We start from the raw sequence: 21571 nt of genomic DNA, 5'->3' as shown, positions 1-21571 counted from the left end.
TCTCATGTTCACAAATAACATATAAGTTTGCTTCAGATTTGCTTCTACAAAACCCGCGCTCCAAGAAGAAAGAGTCGATACGTTTGTACCAGGCTCGTGGTGCCTGCTTTAGACCATACAAGGCCTTTTTTAATTTATATACCTTCTCTGCTGCATTTGGTAGTTCAAAGCCTTGTGATTGTGCCACGTAGACTTCTCCCTCAAGTTTCCCATTCAGAAAGGCATATTTTACATCCATTTGATGTACCGTCCACCCGTAATGAGCAAAAGCTGCAAGAACTACCCGAATTGTTGTCATCTTTGTTGTTGGAGCGAAGGTCTCATCAACATCAAAACCTTCAATTTGTGAGAATCCCTGAGCAACAAGGTGTGCTTTGTATTTTTCAAGAGTACTGTCAGCCTTGTACTTTATTTTCCAAATCCATTTGCTACCAATGATCTTTCGGTTAGGAGGTTTGTCAACAATCTCCCAAGTATCATTCTGTATGATACTATAATACTCTGTTTGCATTGCAGCTCTCCATTTTGGATCTGACATGGCTTCCTCCACACTTACTGGTTCTTTTACCGTCTCGATGATTTGAGTTATCAAAGCCATGTTCAAAAGTTGTTGTCCTGCTTTGTTCTGCTCCTCTATTCTCTTTGATCATCTAAGCCCATCAGGACAAGGGTTTTTATCTTCAACTTCTGGAGTTTTGTCATCAAAGAGCTGGTGCACCCACTTTGGTTTTGGCTTCTGTGGGGGTGCACTAGGTTGGCTTGTTGTTTCTTTTTTAACAGAAACATCTTCTACATCACTTATTGGCTGTTCAGCAGGCACTTGGTGAGTTACTTCATCGGTTGGTGACAAAATGGCAGGATCATTATCCTCCATTGAGAGTGGTCGCTCATTAAACACCACGTCTCGGCTTATGACTAACTTCTTGGCCTCTACATCATAGAGTCTATATGCTTTAGACTCTTCACTATAACCCAAGAAGATACATTTCTTGCTCTTGTCATCTAATTTCTTTTTTTTTTTTTTTTTTGGGAATGTGTACAAAACACTCACACCCAAATTTTCTTAAATGAGACACAAAAGGTTTCATACCTGAGTAAGCCTCATTTGGAGTCTTGTCATTCAATGCTTTTGTGGAGCATTGATTTAGGACATATACTGTTGTATTTACTGCTTCTCCCCAGAACATATCTGGTAGCCCAACACCTTTTATCATGCACCGAGCCATTTCCACCACCGTTCGATTTCAACGTTCAACTACACCATTTTGTTCTGGTGTATGTGGAGTAGTAAGTTGGCGTTTGATGCCAACTGAATTACAGTAGCTAGAGAATTCAGCAGAACAGAATTCCCCACCACGATCTGTACGAAACTTCTTCACAGTTGCTGCATTCTCATTTGTCACTTGCTTATGCCACACCTTGAATTTTGCAAGAGCATCAGCCTTGTCCCTAAGGAAGTACACCCACATCTTTCTACTGTAATCGTCGGCTAACAGCATAAAGTAGAAAGATCCTCCTAACGCCATCGTAGTCTTTTTCCCACAGAGATCAGCATGTACCAACTCTAGAGGAGCCTTTGATTTGTTTTGACTCTCTTTGGGAAATGACTTTCTTTGTTGTTTGCCCAGCATACAAGCTTCACAAGGTTCTTCAATTACATCAATTGAAGGCAAATCTATCACCATATTTTTCTTCTGCATTTTCTTCAACACATGAAAGGAAATGTGTCCAAATCTTTCATGCCAAAGTTGACTATTTTTGGCATCAACAATAGCAGAAAGTGAGTTGATTTCATAAAGGTTATCCCTGCGGATACCTCTTGCAACTATGTTCTCATTTTTATCAAGAGTAAGAGATTCATTTTTCTTGAACCGTACCTCCAAATCTTTGTCTGTAATTGCAGCTACGGACAACAGGTTCTTGAAATTTGGGGAACAAGTAGAACATCTGCTATCTTCTTACTTTCTCCATCATCAGACTTAATGGATATGGTGCCTATCCCTTCAACGGGACATCTCGCATTATTCCTAACCACGACGTTCAATGGTTGTTATAGAGGATTTAAAGAATCGTATAATTCTTTCTTGCTGGTCATGTGTCGGGAAGCTCCAGAATCTAACACCCATATACTCTTTTGTTGTACATGAGCACTAGAGCATGATTCCTCTGTGACTGTGAACAAAGGAAGCTCAATTTCTGCAGAATTTGCAGATTCTCTATTCTTCTAGTTTTGTTTCAACGTGTCGTTCTTCTCATCGTGGATTCATGTTCTACAATCTTTGACAGCATGGCCCTTCTTGTTACAGTAATAACACGATCCAAAGAACTTCTTACTCTTTTGTTTCTTCTTTGTTTCATTGCTAACCTTTGTTTTTGCTGTGAAGGTAGAGTCAGTCTGATTGTCTCTACCTTTTAGCCTCATCTCCTCCTCCATCAATAAGGCAGAGAAATCTTCAAAGGTCAACAGAGGATCACGAACTTGTGTATTGAGTGTTGTCACGAGGTTGTCAAATTTTTGCTGCAGCACTCGAATACATCTTCGAGCAAGTTCCTCAGTTGACTTGGCTATACCAATAGAAGCCATTTTATCACGTAGGTTTTTCATCCTAGTAATAAAAGACTCTGCTGCCTCATCTTCACTTAATCTTTCAACAGCAAGTTGATTTTTCAGATTTTGGATATGAGTCTGGTTCCTCGTTTCATACTGATTTTTCAGTATATTCCATGCTTCATTCGCCTTCGAAGTATGTTGAATCAAGGTGAGGACAGAATCTTGAATACTTGTGACAATTGCACAAAGTGCATCAGCATTCTTCCTTCTCCAATCTTTGACGAGTTGAGGATTAGGAGGAGTGATCTTTCCACCATTGGTGACAACAACACGTTCAACATCAACTCCCAGAACTATATCAAGAAGTTCATAGGAGTCCCAAAATCGTAGTGATTTTGAACTTCCGCAGGAGATAGTTCGTGCCATCAAGTTTGCCTTATGTGAAAACTGGGGGACAAATACGTTTTGCTGGTACAAAACCAGAACTAGCAGAAGAGCTAATAGGCTTAAGATCAGTCATGATATTGTGCTTTACGATAGATGATTATTGTTAAGAGTCCCCTAGAGCTCTGATACCATGTAAAACAGAGTAAGCTCAGCCCAGGAACATCTAAACAACAATCAAGAAGAAAGCCAACACTGATCTATTACAAATACAGTAAGAAACTTCGTCCCACCACACGCTCTAGAAGAGCTTCAATGGGTTCTGGACTGAACAAAAATTACAAGAAGAAACTAAACAATAAAACAGAGTAATCAAGAATGAATAGCTCTGATTTTATGGATACTAATGCAGCTGAAGAACACCTCTATTTATAAGTGTTTTTCATCTAGGAAGCTTGTAGAGCAAGCCATCTAGGAAGCTTGTAGAGCACACCATCTAGGAAGCTTGTAGAGCAAGCCATCTATCTAGCTATCCTCCACGTTGGCACTTGGTGATGCAATCGTGACACGTGCATACCGTGGGGCCAGCCCCCTTGGACCCCCGTCAGGGCGAACGCCTCGAACCCTACTATCCATTTTACAGTTTATTCACAAGTAACAATTACGGTCACAATTTGACCTCATCAGCGTCTAAGCTGGAACCGTTAACTATTTACTCACTATCGACATTGGCGCTCCTTATACTTGGGGGCCAGTGAATATATTACATTAACGATAACTTGAGAGAGATAGGCATTGATACACTAACATTTGGATCCCTTTGAAGTCACCCCAGTAGAAAAGTTAAACACAAACATACAAGTGCCGAGAATAAACTATAAACTTTTAGTGACACATCAAGGAAGCTTATATTTGCCAATTACCTCCATGCTTCTAAAAAATTTAAGCAATTGTCATTTTTCATTTATATGCCAATATTTTTTAGATCCAAACTAACAAATGAGTACATATAGGGGTATTTTTGTCATTTTACCCTCTAAGGGTATTTTGATCATTTTACTACATCAGTGATAGTTTTCTTTATGTAATCTTATTTTTCATGTTAAATTATATCGGTGGTTAATTTTTTACACAATTCCCAAATAAGTCATTCAAGCTCTTCATAAAGTTCTTCTTTCTCATTTATCCCCCCATAATTATTTAAAAAACAGCATCTTGCAGTGCTCTCCGTTTTGATACTAAGGAACGGTGAGGACAATTGAAAAAACAATGAAATAACAAAAAAGAAATATTAGCAGCGAATATGTCCGATTTGATGAAGACGACTTTAATAGGAACACAACGGTCAAAACAATTTCTTCATCACAACCCGAACAGTGCCTAGCAGGCACGCGTCCTCTGAAGTTACATACGTGCCCTACATAAGAGTCAACTAACGATAAGTCAACTAACGGTCTATTTATGGACGGGCAAACTAACCGGAAACTTTGCTTTTACTCTGATTGGGACTCCTAAGCCCGACACAAAGATTTGTCCATAATAGATTTAAAGACCACAACTTATAGAATTGGGATTGCTACCTTGACTCGATATCCAAAAATCCCAGTTCTGGCTCCGCATCCAATAATTCCAAAGTTTTAACTTGACGGACGAAGCGGAGAAAGGTGTTAGGGAAAAAACGATCATAAAGAAATAAGTTATCACGCACAATGGAGTTTTAGAGGATTTTATTTCAAATTAGTTTGAGGATTACAATACAATAAATAGATTTTTCTATTACAGTAGCAACGTCGTCCCACTGACTCTTAACTATCCCTGTTATCTCTACTAGTAACACCTGGAAAACCTTACTGTAGCAGTCTCTGCCTACAGCCACTGTTGCCTCTACCTCTGCATCTGCATCTATAGCAACTGCTACCTCTGCCTCTGCCTGCAACAACTGGAAGGCCTCCCTGCTTGATCTGCCTGCAGCCACTGGAAGGATTCCCAGCTGCAATGACTCCCACTAGAATCTACCCTCTGACACCGGTGAGTCACCGACTCTACTTCGGGCAACGGCGAGTCTACGACTCCAACCTCTGGTAACGGACGAGTCTACGACTCCAGTCTCCGGCAAATGGCGAGTCTACGACTCTACCTCTACGGCTCTACCATGATCTAAGTATATCCTCTCTTTCGGCACCAAAGCTTATCACTGCTTCGTCTTCCTGCCAAGACCGAAGCTCCAAACTCATCTTCCTGCGGAGACCGAAGCTCCTGCTTCGTCTTCCTACAGAGACCCTCTCTTCCGGCGACGGCAACGACGTCGCACGGCAATGCTCACAGCGCATGTACTGTATCTCACAGCAGTATCTGGAACGGCGCCTCTCTGCCTGCCACGGCAACACCGAGAGTCCCACTGTCTCTCGGTTTTCCGGCAATGGCATCGGAGTTCCGAGCTCCGACGACGGCTACAGCGCCGAGCCCGAGCTCCTCCTCTGCTTCCGCTGCGTCACTCTGAACGACGCTAGAGGTCTCTCAGCCCGAGAGACTCTCTGCTTCTTCTCACCAGAACAGCGTCGCCCAGCAGCTCCGGTAACGACGAGCCTCTACTGCTCTCTCCTCTCCAGCGACGGCGAACCTCTACGGTTCCTCTCCGCTCCAGTGATGGCAAGCCTCTGTGGCTCGCCTCCTCTCTGCGGCAACGGCTACGCCTCTACGGCTCGCCTCTCTGGTGCAACACCGACGACGGCACTGGCGTCGTTAGTGGTAATCCGAATCCCCTGTCTTCCGGTACCGAGAGTCCCAAGCTCCCACTACTTTCGGGCAGTGGCGTAGTCCGAGCTCCTCTCTGGCCCGTCCCGGGGCTCCCACTCTCTGGCTACCTCTCCGTAGCCTTCCAACTGACTCTCACTCTATCAGTCCCAACGGGAGAATAAATCACTTACCTAAACGTATCCCGCAACAACTCTATTCTCTGCTTCGGCAACGAATACCGCTCGTCCCGACGAGCTCTCTCGCTTCCTGGACGAAACGTTTCTCACAGAGATCCTTCTCTGTGAATCCCGAGCCTCTCTCTGTCACCGGCGACGGCGAGACATCTCTCCGCCGGGTCCTCTCTCTGCAGGGCTCTGTTTCTCGCTCGGGACGAGCGTCGCCTCTCAGCCCTCTACTGCTTCCTCCTTTGCGCCGAGCTTTTCTCTCCGAGAGCTCTCTCTCCGGGCGACAGGAGTCCCAATAGTCTATCAGCAATCTTGGTAAGTCCCGATGAGATATTCACGATCTCCAACGGGACGGACACTCAAATTTCCCTTGCGTGTAGCACACGCGAAACAGTGAGAGAGTATCAGGGGCCCACCTCTCTGGTGCTGGCCCCGATACTTCGTGACACCGAACTCCCACTGCTTTCCGGCGATGGCGACGTCCGAGCTCCACTCTCTGGCTCTGGCGACGGTCGTCCCGAGCTACGCTCTTCCGTGGACGAACGTCGCCTCTCTCCGAGACCCCTGTCTCTCTTCCAGCACCGAGGGTCCCGAGACCCTCTCTCTGGCTCTGGCGACGGCAAGACCTCTCTCCGCCGGGTCCTCTCTCTGCAGGGCTCTCTCTCTGGCACCAGCGACGCTCGTCCCAAGCTGCTCCTGGTCCGAGCGTCGCCTCTCAGCCCTCTAGAGCTTCCTCCTTTCCGCCGAGCTCTTCTCTTCGAGAGCTCTCTCTCCCGGCGATGGGAGTTCCGATAGAACTCACCTTCCACTGCAACGGTCGAGGCTCAGATGGTCTGTCAGCACCATCTCGGTAAATCCCGATGAGAGATTCCAAATCTCCAACGGGAGGGAAACTCAAATTTACCTTGTGTGTGCAGTGAGAGAGAGTATCAGGGCCCACCTCTCTGGCGTTGGCCCCGATACTTCCTGACAAAAGGAAGAAGAGAGAAAGCGAGAGAGAGAGAGAAAGGAAGAGGAGGAAGAAGTAAGTTCGAATCCGAAGTCACCACTTTCGTGTTCTCGTTGTTTTTATACTTCCGTTTCGTTTTCTTCGTCTCTTAGTTCGTTGTAGAGAAAAATAATTGATTTTTTTGCTGGAACGAGGTGTTTTGCTATCGGATTTTAAGCCATTAGGGTTTTAAAATTTATATTTCTTTCGGTTCAGGCATGACAGATTTTTATCGAGCTCGGGTTGTTACAAAGAGGAAATTTTGATTTAGATTGAAACGTTCAAATTTTAGTTCTACTGCTGTTTCTGCCCGATTCATTTCGTACTAAGCCTGAATTTGGAACCGATTACTGAAATTGAAGGTCTGAGTTGGATGGAAGTTGTTTTTAATTTCTGGAATTTCATGTTTCTGTTAGATTTAGGCAGGATTAATTGAGTATGGGTGTGGAATACTGAAATTGAAGATCTAAGTGGAATTAAAGTTGTTTAATTTATGAAATTCTATGTTTCCGTTCAATTTAAGTGAGATTAGTTGAGTATGGAGTACTGAAATTGAAGGTCTGAGTTGGATGAGAGTTGTTTTTAATTTCTGGAATTTCATGTTTATGTTAGATTTAGGCTTGTCTTGAAGAGATCATTTAGGAGGCTGCCCTTCTCAATATTTTTTGAAACATTGATGATTTCATTAAAGAATAAAAAATATAATGCCTAAAGGAAGGGCAAGAGAGCTTCTCTCGTCAAAGTGAGTAGTTACTTCCCCAAAACCTTTTAAAAACCCCCAAAAGAAACCAATTCCTATGCCCTAATTTTTTTTTTTGAAAAAGATGTATTAATAAAACAAGAGAAACTACAAAATTTGGGGGAGCAAGTCCCTTACAACCAGCGATTGTAGGGTAGCTCCCTGCCTAGCAAGCGCATTTGTTACCGAATTAGCGGATCTCGGAATGTGAGTCCAAATACAAGAAACAATTGAGGTAATTTCTAAAATTTCTGGAAAGGTATCCCAATGCCGCCACGGGGGAGGGGATGCACTCTCACACCATCCTATAACCACTTTTGAGTCACCTTCGATATGAAGAGGCCCGCTGTATTTGTCTCTGAAGACCCGGAGACCGGAGAGAAGGCCATGTAACTCTGCAGACGTAGAGTCGGATATGCCTAGAGGGCCGACATAAGAGAAAAGCTGATTGTTGGAATGATCTTAAATAACTCTTCCGAAACCAGAAATCCCGGGGTTACCAAGAGACGAGCCATCAAAATTTAACTTAAGATAACCAGGTTCAGGAGGAGTCCATTCTTGCAAAACCGGGATTTTTTTCCCAGAGTGCATAATAGCCAAATTTCTCCAGTTTTCACGAATAGGGGTGCCCAAAAAAACAGAGAAGACTTTCTTGGTCAGAAGCCAAATAGATATATAACCCACCACTCGGTCCGCAACCCGATTTACAGATTCACATTTTGCATCAAAATGTCTTCTATTGCGCTCATTCCAAAACTCCCACGGGATGAAACTAACACAGGCAGAGGGGTACCAGTGAGCGACTAGATTAGCCGCAATGCAGAATTGTAGCCCAAACTTACTAAGAATGCAGGTTCACACCTTCCAAGAGAATATGCATTGAAGTAAAAATGTGGTTTGTGGTTTCAGCGTTAGAGTTGCAGAATGGACACAAGGGGTCAATAGAGGGGTGTCCTCTTCTTCTAAGCACGTCTGCCGAGAGAATCTTGTCTTGACAGGCGCTCCACATGAAGAATTTTATCTTTGGAGGGGCACATATACGCCATACGAAGTTGATCTCATTCTCCTTGTAAGACGAATTCCAGCCATTTAAGAAGCCATATGCGGATGATACAGTGAATGAGCCCTTTTTGTCTGGCCACCAAACGAGTTTGTCGGCCTCCAAAGGACGAATTTTAAACGATTCCTCCCTATATTGCCGTCCTCACAAATTGGGTTCATTAGAGCAGGTGCAGTACCCACTCCTGTGCTCTCAATTGTCATCACAGCAAATTGGGTTCATAAGAGAAGGTGCCAGTGACTATTGGTAACTGCATTAATGATGTTTGAATTCCTCATTTAGGGCTAACACAAGCCATGATTTGGTGGCAAGCTTTCTCAATGACCCCTTCCAGGTGGCTGGATTTGTTATTGAAGTCATTTTGGTTCTAGTAAGCACCAAGGGAGAATGGAAATACAAGCCCGATAAAGGAGCTTCCCAAACCTAGGGAGGAGCAGAAATTTGTTTCAAACACTTCATGAGAATATTAGGAAAGAACAACAACAACCCGAACTTCTCAAGGAATGTGTACCACACCTTGCTGGAAAACGAGCGATGTAAGCAAGAGGTGCTGTCTTGTCATGAAACTGAGGGTGGCTTACAACAATGGGCCTTCTGCAGAGGTCGTGAAAAGTGACAATTCTTCTAATGATTGCTAACCAAGCTTCCAAGCAAGAGGAGAACAATGGTGTGGTTTTGCAGAAGCCCCATTAGCTCTTAATAGCTGGAACTGACAGAAAAGATGTTTTTTCTTTTTGTTTTTTTTTTGTTTTTTGTAAGGAAGGTGAATTTTATTCCAAAGCCGAAAGGCAAGAGAACAAAAGGGAGGTGGCCTAGGTACAACAAGAGATTGCAGGGACACAATTCTTACTTAGCAAGAGGAGATCATTGACATTTCGACTTGTCTTTAGCATGCCCTGATGATATAAATATGCTCTCAGCAGCAAGGGCACTAGCAGCCAGTGCTACAGTGTAGTTTGCAGTCTGAATGTCCAGGCAGGATATGTGATTGTTGTCCCATAGGATGAGAATACCATCAGCCGAGCCCTTAGTGTCAACAGAAGTCTATTCTGGATTTTTCTTGTGGCTCAGGTCTTTAATTAGTTTCTTTGAAAGGATTCCAGCCTTAATGCTTGGGTTATAAGCTGTCCTTTCCCTCAACCTATCTTGATCTCCTTTTCTTTCATGGCCTTCCTCATGAAAGTCATTGGAATCCAGTTCTTGAAAGGTTTGAAACGAGTCTTGCCTCCTGGAAAGGTAAACTCTTGTGATTGGCAGGCAGTGCCATCTTGATTAAAACCACTTTGGCTGGTTTGCTGACTTACTTCCTGTCTTTAATTAAATGTCTGGCAAGTGTGATAGCCAAGATGGAAGCAGTGCAAAGAAAGTTCTATGGTGGGGCTCCTTCGAGACCTTTTGATATCCTCTAGTAAGATGGATGGTTTGCAAAAGAAAAGGGAAGGTGGCCTGGGAATCAAGAATCTAAAACTGATGAATGGAGCCTTCTTGCGAAATGGTTGTGGACATTCACTACGACAAAGGACTTTATGGAAAAAAGTGTTAAATGCAAAATATGGGTTTAGTCAAAAGAGTTGGTTCCCTTTGACCATTCCAGCTTATAGAACATGAAGTCTTTGGAAATCTATTTTGAAATGCCAGTAAGCCTTCAGCTTGTTAACTAAGATTCCACATTGGTGACGGCAGATCAGACTCGTTTTGGGTGGGTTTATGCTTGGAAATAGTACTTTGAAAATGGAAGGAAATCGCTATGAAATAGCTTAGAGAAGGTGTGGGTCCAACTGCCTGGATTTTTCAGTTTAGAAGAGACCTCAAGGAAGAAGAACCAAACTATATTGCAGAACTAGCTGATCTGAGTTCAATTTTCTTCAAAGATAATGTTCAAGATGAAATATTATGGACACTAGAGCCCCTTGGTAAGTTCTGAATTTCTATATAAGCATTTCTTGGGTTCATTTTCTAGTGAGCCAGTAAAAAAATATAGCCTTGTCCTAGAAACTGATTGCTCCAAAAATTCTTTATTTCATAGGGTCAGCTGTCCCTAAAAGTTTCTAACCTGCAATGACCTTCAAAAGGGTTGCTGCTCAATTATCCATTCCTTTTGCAAATTGTACAATTTAGTAGAAGAAAGTGTAGATCATCTAATGTTGCACTGTCCATTCAGTTTGGTTTCAGTAAGTTTGCTAGGACTTGCTACTTACCATTCTCTTTTATTGACCTTATGGCCCTGCATTCATTCATCTCAAAGCCTTCCAGCTTCTGGCTTTACCCTTTTGGAAGCCTCTGTTGCAGCTGTTCCTTGGATGTTGTGGAAAGAGCACAATAATTGGACCTTCAATGGGTCAGCCACTTTGATAGAGGGCATCATTGGAAACACTTATCAAACCAGTCTATCTGGGGAAATACTTATGAGGGCCGTCATCCCATTCTCCTCTCCCTGATAAAAAAGGCTTGGAGATTGGTTGCTATCTTTGCACAATACCAGCCCCCAATCCTTGTAGCTTGAAATTCTCCTCTTATTGGAAGTCTCAAATTAAACTTTGATGGAAGTTCTTTTGGAAGTCTGGTGCCAGTTGGTATTGGTGGAGTCATAAAGGATTGTAGTGGCAAGGCCAGGCTTTTTTTTTGGGTCCTATTTTCCGGAAGGATTCAACTGAAGCAGAAATCAGAGCTCTCAGGGTACAGGGTTTACTTTGAAAAATTTGCAGCTGCTTTGACTTTAGAAGGAAATTTTCCAATTGTGATAAGTTGGATGAAGAGAAAATTTGAAGCCTCCTTGCAACTTTAGATATATTCATGAAGACATTTGCAGGCCTCATGTTATTTTCGTGGCAGCACATATTGTAAATAGAAACTCATTCCCTATAGTATTGTAATATTACTTCGGAGCCAATTTGCTTAGTTACAGTGGCAGTCTCTAGACCCTTTCTTGTTAATAGAAATTCATTCCGTATAGTATTGTGATATTTGTACTGTACTGTATCATAGTATCTTCAGCTTAATAAAAGCACCACACCATTCAAAATACAAAAAACAAATCTGAATGCTAGCACAACTGAAAAATGTTTGTTGCCTGCTTTTACGTCTAATTTCACATTTTATTCTTTGATGTTCTGCACATCAAAGAATAAGTGCCATTGGATGGAGATGAAATCAGTAAAATAAATTTTTTAACTTCTTATTGCACATTCAGTTGGATGAATTAAAGCTTAGGTCGTCGTCGAGTTCAACAATTTTATGCAGTTGAATGTATTCCAATTTATTGACATAGTTGATGGTATTCCAATTTATTGACATAGTTGATGGTATTCCAATTTATTGACATTTTTTTTTTTTTTGAAATGATGCTGAGTTTATTGACGTTCTTGTTGTGTCTTTTTCGTCTGTTGCCTTTATATGTGCTTTTTTTCTTTATTTTGTTTTGATGTATTAACCCGTATGTTGCTGGCTTCCTTGTAAGATTTTTACCCTTCATCTTTTCTCTTAATACATCTCTCGTTATTCTAAAAGAAAATAATTCCAATTGATGGACATTTCAGGATAATGTACTAGACTGGGTCAGTCATTTGTATCAAAGTTTGTATTGCAAAGATGAAGAAATAAACACTGTTGTTGGGAAAGATTGTTGTGTGTCTCCTCTCTTTTACCTAACTTTCTTATCTGCTCTTAGAATGGGTGGTGGGATATGTGGTAATTTTTACTATGAGAGTTAGCATGTTGTTACTTTAGAGTAGTTTCATACTGTAGCAAGTTTGTGAAGAGAACTGATTGCATGATTTTATGAATAGGTGGTATGTTCACTCTCCCTCAAAGTCTAAAATACCATCACACCTATAAATTTCAAACGGTTCTTGAAGCTTACCAAAACTGAAAACGTCCTGCTGTAGGAGCCTATGGGGACATCCGATAAACGAAAAGGTGACAAAGTGACAAACTGGTTTCCTTCAACTTTTTAGTATACCTTGTATATTTTACTGGTTTCTCACTTCTTTGAAGTGTATGAAAAGTTAGACATTTTTTGAAGTTTTTTGTTTCTTTAAGCAGCTTTGAAGAGGCCCCATAACCTTGATAAAATTGATCGCAGTCAACATCTAAAGAGGGTACGCAATGCAACAAATAAGAGAGACAAGAGCTCATCATCATGTTCTTCAGGTATAGGGGGAGTAGTCGAAAGGTGTTTGTTTGAGAAACTGGTTGAAATTGCTCTGGTCTGGTTCTAATATAATTGAAAGAGAAACAATAGACTCGTGGAAGATTCTTTTTCCATGTTGGATTAAGACTGATAATTTTGTTAGGAAATCTTGTTAGAAATACTCTGGCTATCTGGACTGTCTCAGATTTTGATCCTCGGATGTTTTTTTTTTTTTTAATCTTACCTTTTTGAAATGTTTAACCTTACCTTGTAGGACAGCCATATGATATTGAGAAAGATATCCGCCATAATTGAGCTATCTGCCATTGTCCATTTGCAACGTGCCAAGGAAATCATCCTGAAGGATGTTTGAGTTTGTAGCTTATTTAAAAAAAAAAAAGTTTGTAGCTTAAATTTTTGATGACTTGATTCAACTGTGTCAGGTAGTACATGAGTCCTGTTGCTCCATTCCTCTATATGACGGGAAGACCCTCATCCCCTGAACAATGGAAGATAAAGGTGGTTCACTCATAAGTAGAGATAGCAGGACATGTGGTGATATTTGACAAAAGTCCATTGTCAATCCCACATAACCTCTTTATTTACTGGCTTAGGACCAGCAGTTAAATAAAGTTGAGTTATTGCATATTTTTTAACTATTATACACCCTATTATTTTGTATAAAAACTTGACAAACCCAGACAATTTTGTGGGATGTCCACATGATACATAAGCATATTTTAGTGGAGCTTGACTTAACAAATTCAACCCAACATAGGAATAGTTTTTCCTCATAATAAACATTTCCAGATTTATTCCCTTGTGTTTGAGCAGTTGGATTCTTTGGATTTTTTCATTTATTATTATTTTGAAAATGATTTTTTAGTAGGTAGTTAGATTCTTCTTAGAGAAAAAAGAATGTCAGAGAGAACAGTTGCCAATAGGAAAGCAAGATGCTGTGGGTGCATTACTCCATTGCAAGAGCATCAAAATTTTCGATGTAAATCAGTACAAAAAAACCGGGATTACTCTATTTTGTTTAAAAATTGCTCACTGGAATCTGAGAGGTGAGAATGATCTTCTCTTGTTTGGGGCTGTTCCACTTTTGTGTCTCTATTTGGCTGAACCGATATCTCTCGTCTAAAGATTGAGGTTATTTGAGAGATTTTTGGTCTTGTTGAACTTGATGGAGAGTAAACATGGTTGTTCTGTTTAACCCACAGTGCTCAAGCGATCACTCTAAAATTGCCAGTTCCCTTGTTTGGTAGAAACATGAACTGCAATCATCTGGTCTTAGTTGCAGATTGTTTAGCCATGCAAGATGTTGGCTGCTCAACATATTTTGTAGGCAATCTTATTTAGGTGTTTCCTTGTATTTGCTATATACTTCTTATTGCACTGCCTTTTTCCCCCCTATGTGGATGGCTACTATAGGCTTGTGTTTACTCATCCCTTCTTCTCATTCAATAGAAACATTTTGTGTGTACATTAAAAAAAAAAAGAAACATTTTGTGTGGTTTACAGGTCGATCTTATGAGAGATCTTCAGAAAGCGACATTTCTGAGGAACTTGTAACTTATAAAGAACCTTCGATGTATGACAACTTGTTATCGGTGCTTGGACATTGTTGTGAATCTTTTCCAGAACTTTATGAGACGTAAGTACATTATTTCTTTTTAGACTGACATGTCTTGAAAGTTCGGGATCTGATATGAGTGATCGTTACCATCTCCAACTGACAAATTATGGTCCCTGCACTTCTAAATATTTCTATGTTTCTTGGTAAACGCTTGACCTACACTTTTACAGGCAAAGAGATCGAGAGGTTGAAAGAGATCTATGGGAAGAAGAAGGCAGTAGTGCAGAATCTTCTAGGCTGTCAGAGGGGGAGAGTGATGGAAATTCTGTCGAAGTGTGTGGAGATTAAGGTAACTTATGTTTTTGCCGTTCTTCTACCTTGTGAAGATTGTCTTAGCCTATTTTTTTAATGTAATTTTTATTTTTTATGTCTGATGTTTGTTTCATTCTCTCTAGTGCTTTTAAGGATTTTTTGGTATAGTGATAGACCTGATTACATTTGAGCTTTTATTTGTTTTTCAGCTTGCACTTCTACACTTGTTTCTTCTTAGACTTGATGTTAACCAGGAGCATGCAACAGTTTGTTCTTAGATTTGATACTTAACCAGAAGTGTTTGTGTGGAATTGAACTTGGAAGTTTGGAACTCATCTAGGCAATAACTTTTTCTCTCTGCCCTTTCTTTCTGTTTCAGATTCTCATTCTTCTTGTCAATCTCTCAAACTTCTTCGCTTTTCTTTTTGGAAATTACTTCTCCTTTTCTTTTTCCTCTTTTATTTTTTAACATTACCGAAACGGAGATCATATTAAAAAGCTCCTAGGTGAGAAGAAAGTTTACTTTGATGGTTCATCGATAAAAAACAATGAGGAGCAAAAGGTGCTAAGTACAAAGACAATAAATCGTGTGGAAGAGCATGGTCCTCATCAAGATGTTGATGGGTTGTTTGGCTTTTGGCCAAGGAATCAGCTGAAGCTGTTGGTGTTTCTTTGTGAGTTTTTTCGTGTGCCTTTGTTGATTCTGTTTTCTTATATTAGCCCAATTGCCTGTTTATATTTCGTCAATGTATCAAAGCAGTGATCATGATTTCTAATCTTTTTATGGACTTGTTTCTCAAATTGACTGCCTATGGTCAAGATCAAGGTGCATTCTCTTTTAGAGGCTGTTTTGATGCATCCTTTTTTTCTAGAGTCTTCTAGTGTATATTTTTTGTGTAATTTTCCTTGGATTTGATTGGTTGATAAGATAAATCTTTTTTCTTTCTCCTTTGATGCTTCCCATTTTTACAACCTTGAGGTAGAATAGCTGATACATCAAATCCTTTCCCCCAAAAAAATCCTGATATATGCCAACAGAAAAATGGAGTACAAATTTAAACTTTGTTTTAATTGAGTTCCTGGACCTCCTTTTAAACTGACCGTGAACAAAAATATATTATGCATTTTGTCTCCAAAGTTGCATGTAGTTTGAGTTGGAAAACTCTTCTAAGCGGCAATTGATTGTTAGGGTCTTCCGTTATAGGTAGAGCTAGGACTGTTTTGTTTTGTTTTATTTAACTTTATTTACTTGTTTATTTTAGATATTATTATATTTCGTACAAGAGAAAAACTGCAAGACATGTCTGAACCTCAACCTCAACCCCAACCCTAACTCCAAACCCAACCATGTTCCCTCAAGCCAATCAGAGGGATGAACTACTCCAGTTTTTGCTGGAATAAGAACAAGACTCCCCCCCCGGATGACTTTTCTGAAATGACGGAGCTTGCAACAATCTTCTACTCCTACTACCTGGAAGCTTGTGAGACGACGAAGAATATCACTCCCCCACGTTCTGAATGATCGTGTTATCCTGGAATGTCAGAGGACTCTGTTCACAGTCTAAGCGAGCCCTTGTCAAAGCAGCACTTTTTGAATGTAAGCCAAAAATAGTAATTCTTGTAGAAACGAAGCTGCAAGCCAAAAATAGTAATTCTTGTATTAACGAAGCTGCAATCTTTTGACTATTTTGTTGCTCGAGAATTATGGTATGATTCGGATCCTGCGTGGGCTAAAGTCGATGTGATTGGGCACTCTGGTGGCATCGTTGTCATCTGGGACCCAAAAGCAGTTGACGCCACACTCACTATGCCTAGCCATTTCTCAATCGACCTGCGTTTCCACGATCACACCCTTGGAACCTCATGGGCGTTAGCTGGCATCTATGGCCCTACTCGACACCGCGATTGGGCCTCCTTCTAGGAGGAAGTTTTCCAACTCATTCAATTATGGGACCTGCCCTGGCTAATGGCAGGAGACTTCAACGCCACTCTCCTTTGCTGAGATAAAAGCCCTCCTACAACCAAAACTTCGTCCATCATGAGAGCTTTCTCTGATTTCATTAGCAGCCTTGGGCTCTCAGAGATTCCCCTCTCTGGGAAAAAAATCACTTGGACCAATGGTCAGACCCCCCCTGCCTTGTCAAAGTTGGACCATTTCTTTGTAAACAACGAATGGGGCCAAATCTTCCCTAACATTTCTGGCCAAGTCCTAAACAAAATCGGATCCGGTCATTCGCCTATTCAAATCAATACTTGCCCATCTACTTGGGGACGATCCCCCTTTCGTTTCGAAAATGCATGCATACTTGTTGAGTCCTTCACTCCTTCACTCAAAAACTGGTGGCTTGAGCAGGAGACTCATCCTAACCAGGGTTGGGCTCTTCCTCTAAAACTCAAAGCGCTTAAGGCAAAGATCCGATTATGGGCAAGAAATCACCGTGTTGTTGTTGCTTCTCAGAAAGATTTGGTTTGTCGCCGCATATCTGAGCTGGATCTACTCGAAGAACAAAGGTCTATCTCTCCTCCTGATTTACTTATTAGAAATCAATTAAATATGGAGTATTCTAATTTACTCCGTTTAGAATCGGTCTGTTGGAAACAACGTGCTAGATTCCGCTAGATGGCTGAGGGAGATGGAAACACAAAGTTTTTTCATTCCATCGCCTCGGCCAGGAGGAGAACTAACCGTATCACTACTCTCTGTCATGGAGACCAAGTGATAATGGATAGTACTTCCATATCTAACCTTCTGGTGAAGTATTTTTCAGACTTGTATATGGAAGAATATTACAATAGACCTAAGCTCCCGTAGCTTGATTTCCTGCGAATCTCTTCTGACAATGTTGCAGATCTGGAAAAGCCATTCACTATTGAAGAAATTGATTTGGCTGCCCTTGGCCTTCCAAAAGATAAAGCTCTTGGACCGGACGACTTTAACGGTGAGTTTTACCATTGTTTTTTGGATCTGATAAAAAAGGATGTGTACACATAGAGGAATCGGTGTACTCACAATTTCCATTCTTTCCTTCTCCTTTTTTGTGGAGCCTTCTCTCTATTTTGTCCATTCATCTTTTTTTTTTGAGAGAAGTGCGCATTAATAAAGCTCGAAGGCAACAAGAGATCAACATTAAGAAAAGGGATCTCTTAAAATGAGATATTGAAGGACTAAGATGTGGGCTTGTTGAACGGAGCGATGCGATTTTGGGCGAATTTTCGCTTAACGTGCGCCGTCTATTTCGAAAATACTAACGTCTGCCAAAACCCTCAAATGAGAGAGAGAGCTCTCCCGATGGTCACCGTCCCTACGGCCGACGACTGGACTACCCCCGACGACCACCGCTACTCAGTCAAGGCTACGACGAGCCTTTTCGACGCCGATAGAAGGCTTGATGATGCTGCGACGAGAAGAAATGGAGGAAATGTCTCTCCATGGCGAGGAAGAAAAACTCACAGACAATCGGATCCGTCCAACCACCGCTTCGACGAGCTTTCTGAGGCTCTGACGGAGGAATACGAAGCTCGCTAGACGACGGTCTCTCGCCGGAAGAAGCGAAATAATATTTTTTGCTTCAGCTATGAAAAATGCAGAGTTACCATCGAGAGAGTCGTCTGAAAATCAGGTCCAGTGATCTGTATCTCCTTAGCCGATGGATCAAAACTTTCATTCATTTGCATCCCAGTAGAAGCGATCCACAACTTCAGGCTTCACTTCCAGAGAGCTACCTCGGAAACTGAGAAATCCCATGAGCTCTGGTCACGGGGCTCACTTTTCCTCTTCTCGGAGATTACCTTCCGTGGTCGCCGGGAATGTCGGATCACCCATAGAAGAGGAACCTCCATTTTAGCCAGATTATTCATACCTGGGGCCACAAACTCGGGTTTTGGTTGGAATGAGCTAGCCGATGCACTCCAGTGCCTCTCCCCGATGCTAGCCACAGCAGAAGCGCCAATCCGCCCCGGTGATGCCAGAGTAAGATTTCCACCTCTCCTCCAAGCAACCCAGCGCCACCAAAACACCCTCCTGACATCCCTTCCTACTCCTAACAGCACCCCTCCTCCCCGAAATTTCCTTAGTTGCCCCAAAACCATGCAACAATCTCCCATGACCCCACAAAAACACCCGAAATCATCCAAATCCCACCAAACTTTCTCCATGATGGGCGCAGAATTTTGACTCGCTCCATTCTTGTCCAAACATCCCCCGACGTGATCAAATCCAGCATTCTTCACTGGCTGATTGATGCACTTCACCTCCCTTACATTCCCAAAATCTCCTATCTTAGTCCCCAAACTTGGCTTGTTCATTTTGGAACCCAGCAGTAGTCTTCTACGACTCTTGCCATCATACCCCACACCAGCTTTGGCATCATCGGGGACTCAAAGTGGCTCCCCTCGGCACCCTCCAGCCAGTACGGCCAATTGGTCATAGTTATAGGGCTTCCTACTGAGCTATGGCAGAACGCGGTCTTTTCGAGAGTCGTGTCTGAGTTTGGCTCTATCATTGCTTTGGACCCACTCACAGAACACTGGCACCGTCTGGATGGGGCCCATATCCTCATCAACCCTCGTCACCCATGTGAAGGGCAATATTTCAGGTGGGAAGGCTACAGTTCCTGATCTTTCTGCAGTTTCCATCTCATAGTAGCTACAATAGAGTTGCAGAGATTTTTCTGGCCATCTGATAGCAATTGAGATGGGAGGATCATGGTGACATTAGATGGAGGAGTTTTTTGTTAGATTGTCCAGCATTTCATAGTGATTTAAAGTGCTTTTGTCAGGATGACATCTTACGTAGCATTTGCTGTTTGATGTTGAGTGCTCTTAGGAAAGAAAAATCTCAATGCATCACGGAAACCGGGCCAGTTGAAGCTATCGATGATGACTTTTGGAATGTAGATTCAAGCTAGGACTCGAGTATCTTTGAAGTGTGTGATTTTACATTCTGATCTGCCTTTCTATTGAAAAGATGAGAGTGCAAATTGGGAGTTGTCCTCCCATACTTCCTTGCTACAAACAAGGTTATCGTCACTAGAGATAATAGCTTTGAATTGTGTACTGAATAAAGATCCCACTATGCAAGGGATTCTAATGAAAGATTGTTTGTTGCCATTTATAATGGAAACCTTAAGATGCCTTTGTTCCTCTAAGCCGATCTCCTCCATCTTCAAAATCGACAACTCATAGTGAAACCTCTTTTCTTTCCTTTGTGTTGATCGTTTCCCTTCTATCCTTCGTTTTCTTTCGGCTCTCGCCTCTTCTGTTTTTGCTTTTAGTCTCTTGCCTTTTCGGCTCTTGCCTCTTCTGTTCTCACCATTGCTCAAGCAATTAATTCATCTAACATTAATGCCATTGTCTTTTTCTTGTATTCGAAGGTGTCATGTCTTTAATTCTTCTTGAACTCGAACTTCTACAAATAGTTACCTTTGGGCAATGTAGGTCTCATAAGAACAGATTAGATTTTTTACAGAGAATGATATGAAGGTTTTTTTTCTTAATGCCAAACTCAAGTGGATATCTTGTTTTGTGTTTTCATGGATACATTGCATGTTTTCTTGATGAGTGTTGGGTGCTTGGATATCCTCTACAATTTGCAAAAAATTGACACAAATTTTGCTTGGAATTTTCATCAATAATTCAAAAAGGCGTTGATGTCATTATTTTCATCTTTTTTTTATAATTATTATTATTTTATTTGCAGGGAAAAGTAGGAAGGGCATGGAATGTTCTTCTTTGGTTTTTATTAATTTTTGCATGAGAGCATAGACTATACTTTTATGTTCAATTGGACTTCAGGAATTGTTTGCAATACTCATAATGAGCACAAATTCATGTAGGAAATGAGGAGAGGAAGCCAATTGAAGATGGCCTAGATGGTCATGTGGGTGAGAGTGAGGAAGATAACTCTACTGATTATAGTGCTAGCGATTCTGAAGAAAATGGCCAGTTTAATGCAGATGAATCAAGGATCACAAGGTGAATCATGTTCTTTTCTTTTGTAATTGTGGTGTTTCTTTACAATGTTTCTTATTGGTACTTAGGGTAAATCTTGATATTCGTTCTTGGGTGGGGTTGAATGAACACTCTTGTTTCTTGGGACGCCTTCCTAGGGATTCTGGATATTGCTTCTCACTTTTCATGTATTTGGTCTCTCATTCCGAGATCTGCTAATTCGACAACTGATGTGTTTGCCAAGCAGGGAGCAACCCTCCAATCTCTTGTTGTTAGGGGTTTGCTCCCCTGATTTTGTATTGTTCTCTCTTTGTTTATATACACACCAGGCACTGCCAAGCACAAACACTCTCTTTTTGTTATAAAAAAAAAACAAAAAAAAGTAACCATGTAATTGTTCCATGTACCCTTTATATCAGGCTCTTCTAAGCTGCTCTTTTAATTTTTTTTTTTTATAAATAAAAAGAGAATGAAGATACAAAAGTAACAAGATAAGTCCCAAAACAAACTAGCCAAACATTAGTCAGCCTAGATCTAGAGAGAGAATTCTCCTCATCATAATGATGAAGGAAAACTATATTCCTAGTTAAAGAATTCGCTATGCAATTTGCACCATGCTCAAGATGTGACCATGAAGCATCTAAAGAAGTACCAAAGTGCCAAATCTCATAATAAAAATGTGGGTTGCTTTATTGATTAAATTCAGTTTTTCCATGTGCTCTCAAATGTTGTTTTCAGGTTTTGTTGTCCAATTTTTAAGGGTCTTTGTTAACACAAGACAGAATTTTATGGCAAACAGCTTTGTAGTAACTGTTTGGGCTCTTTGGAAAGAAAGGAACAATAGAACCTTTTATTGCATGCACAAATCTTTGGGTGATAGAGAGGATTATTTATTGTGTACATATTTAGGTGACTAAAATTTTGGGTCTTCGTCTTCTTTTAAGTTGTCCTAATATTTT

At 41.2% G+C, this 21571-nt stretch overlaps 2 protein-coding genes across 2 annotated transcripts in view; both read left to right on the top strand.

Moving 5' to 3' along the window:
• Positions 1–6520: 6520 nt before the first annotated feature.
• LOC137936804 (protein NUCLEOLAR FACTOR 1-like) lies at positions 6521–20557 on the top strand. Its single transcript, XM_068781699.1, has 6 exons — positions 6521–6880; positions 12429–12558; positions 12685–12792; positions 14297–14429; positions 14582–14700; positions 20498–20557. The coding sequence occupies exons 2-5, from the start codon at positions 12534–12536 to the stop codon at positions 14697–14699; spliced, it is 384 nt and encodes a 127-aa protein (XP_068637800.1). The 5' UTR covers positions 6521–6880; positions 12429–12533; the 3' UTR covers position 14700; positions 20498–20557.
• Positions 19204–21571, top strand: part of LOC137937341 (protein NUCLEOLAR FACTOR 1-like) — a 58235-nt gene continuing 55867 nt past the window's right edge. The window contains 2 exon segments of the mRNA XM_068782409.1: positions 19204–19258; positions 20498–20636. Coding sequence (XP_068638510.1) covers positions 19204–19258; positions 20498–20636 — 194 coding nt within the window.

This window comes from Aristolochia californica, unplaced genomic scaffold (genome assembly GCF_029961685.1).
Source record: "Aristolochia californica isolate CCGP_79_NKW_82.1479 unplaced genomic scaffold, dmAriCali1.0.hap1 SCAF_7, whole genome shotgun sequence".
Lineage (NCBI taxonomy): Eukaryota > Viridiplantae > Streptophyta > Magnoliopsida > Piperales > Aristolochiaceae > Aristolochia > Aristolochia californica.
This window is presented reverse-complemented; position numbering and strand designations above follow the sequence as displayed.

Bases quoted from the DNA above. Each gene is read 5' to 3' on its own strand.
- LOC137936804 (XM_068781699.1), top strand. From the start codon at position 12,534: ATGGGGACATCCGATAAACGAAAAG. The intron at 12,793-14,296 runs GTATAGGGGGAG...TGTGGTTTACAG, and splicing joins CTCATCATCATGTTCTTCAG to GTCGATCTTATGAGAGATCT. The intron at 14,430-14,581 runs GTAAGTACATTA...ACACTTTTACAG, and splicing joins TTTCCAGAACTTTATGAGAC to GCAAAGAGATCGAGAGGTTG.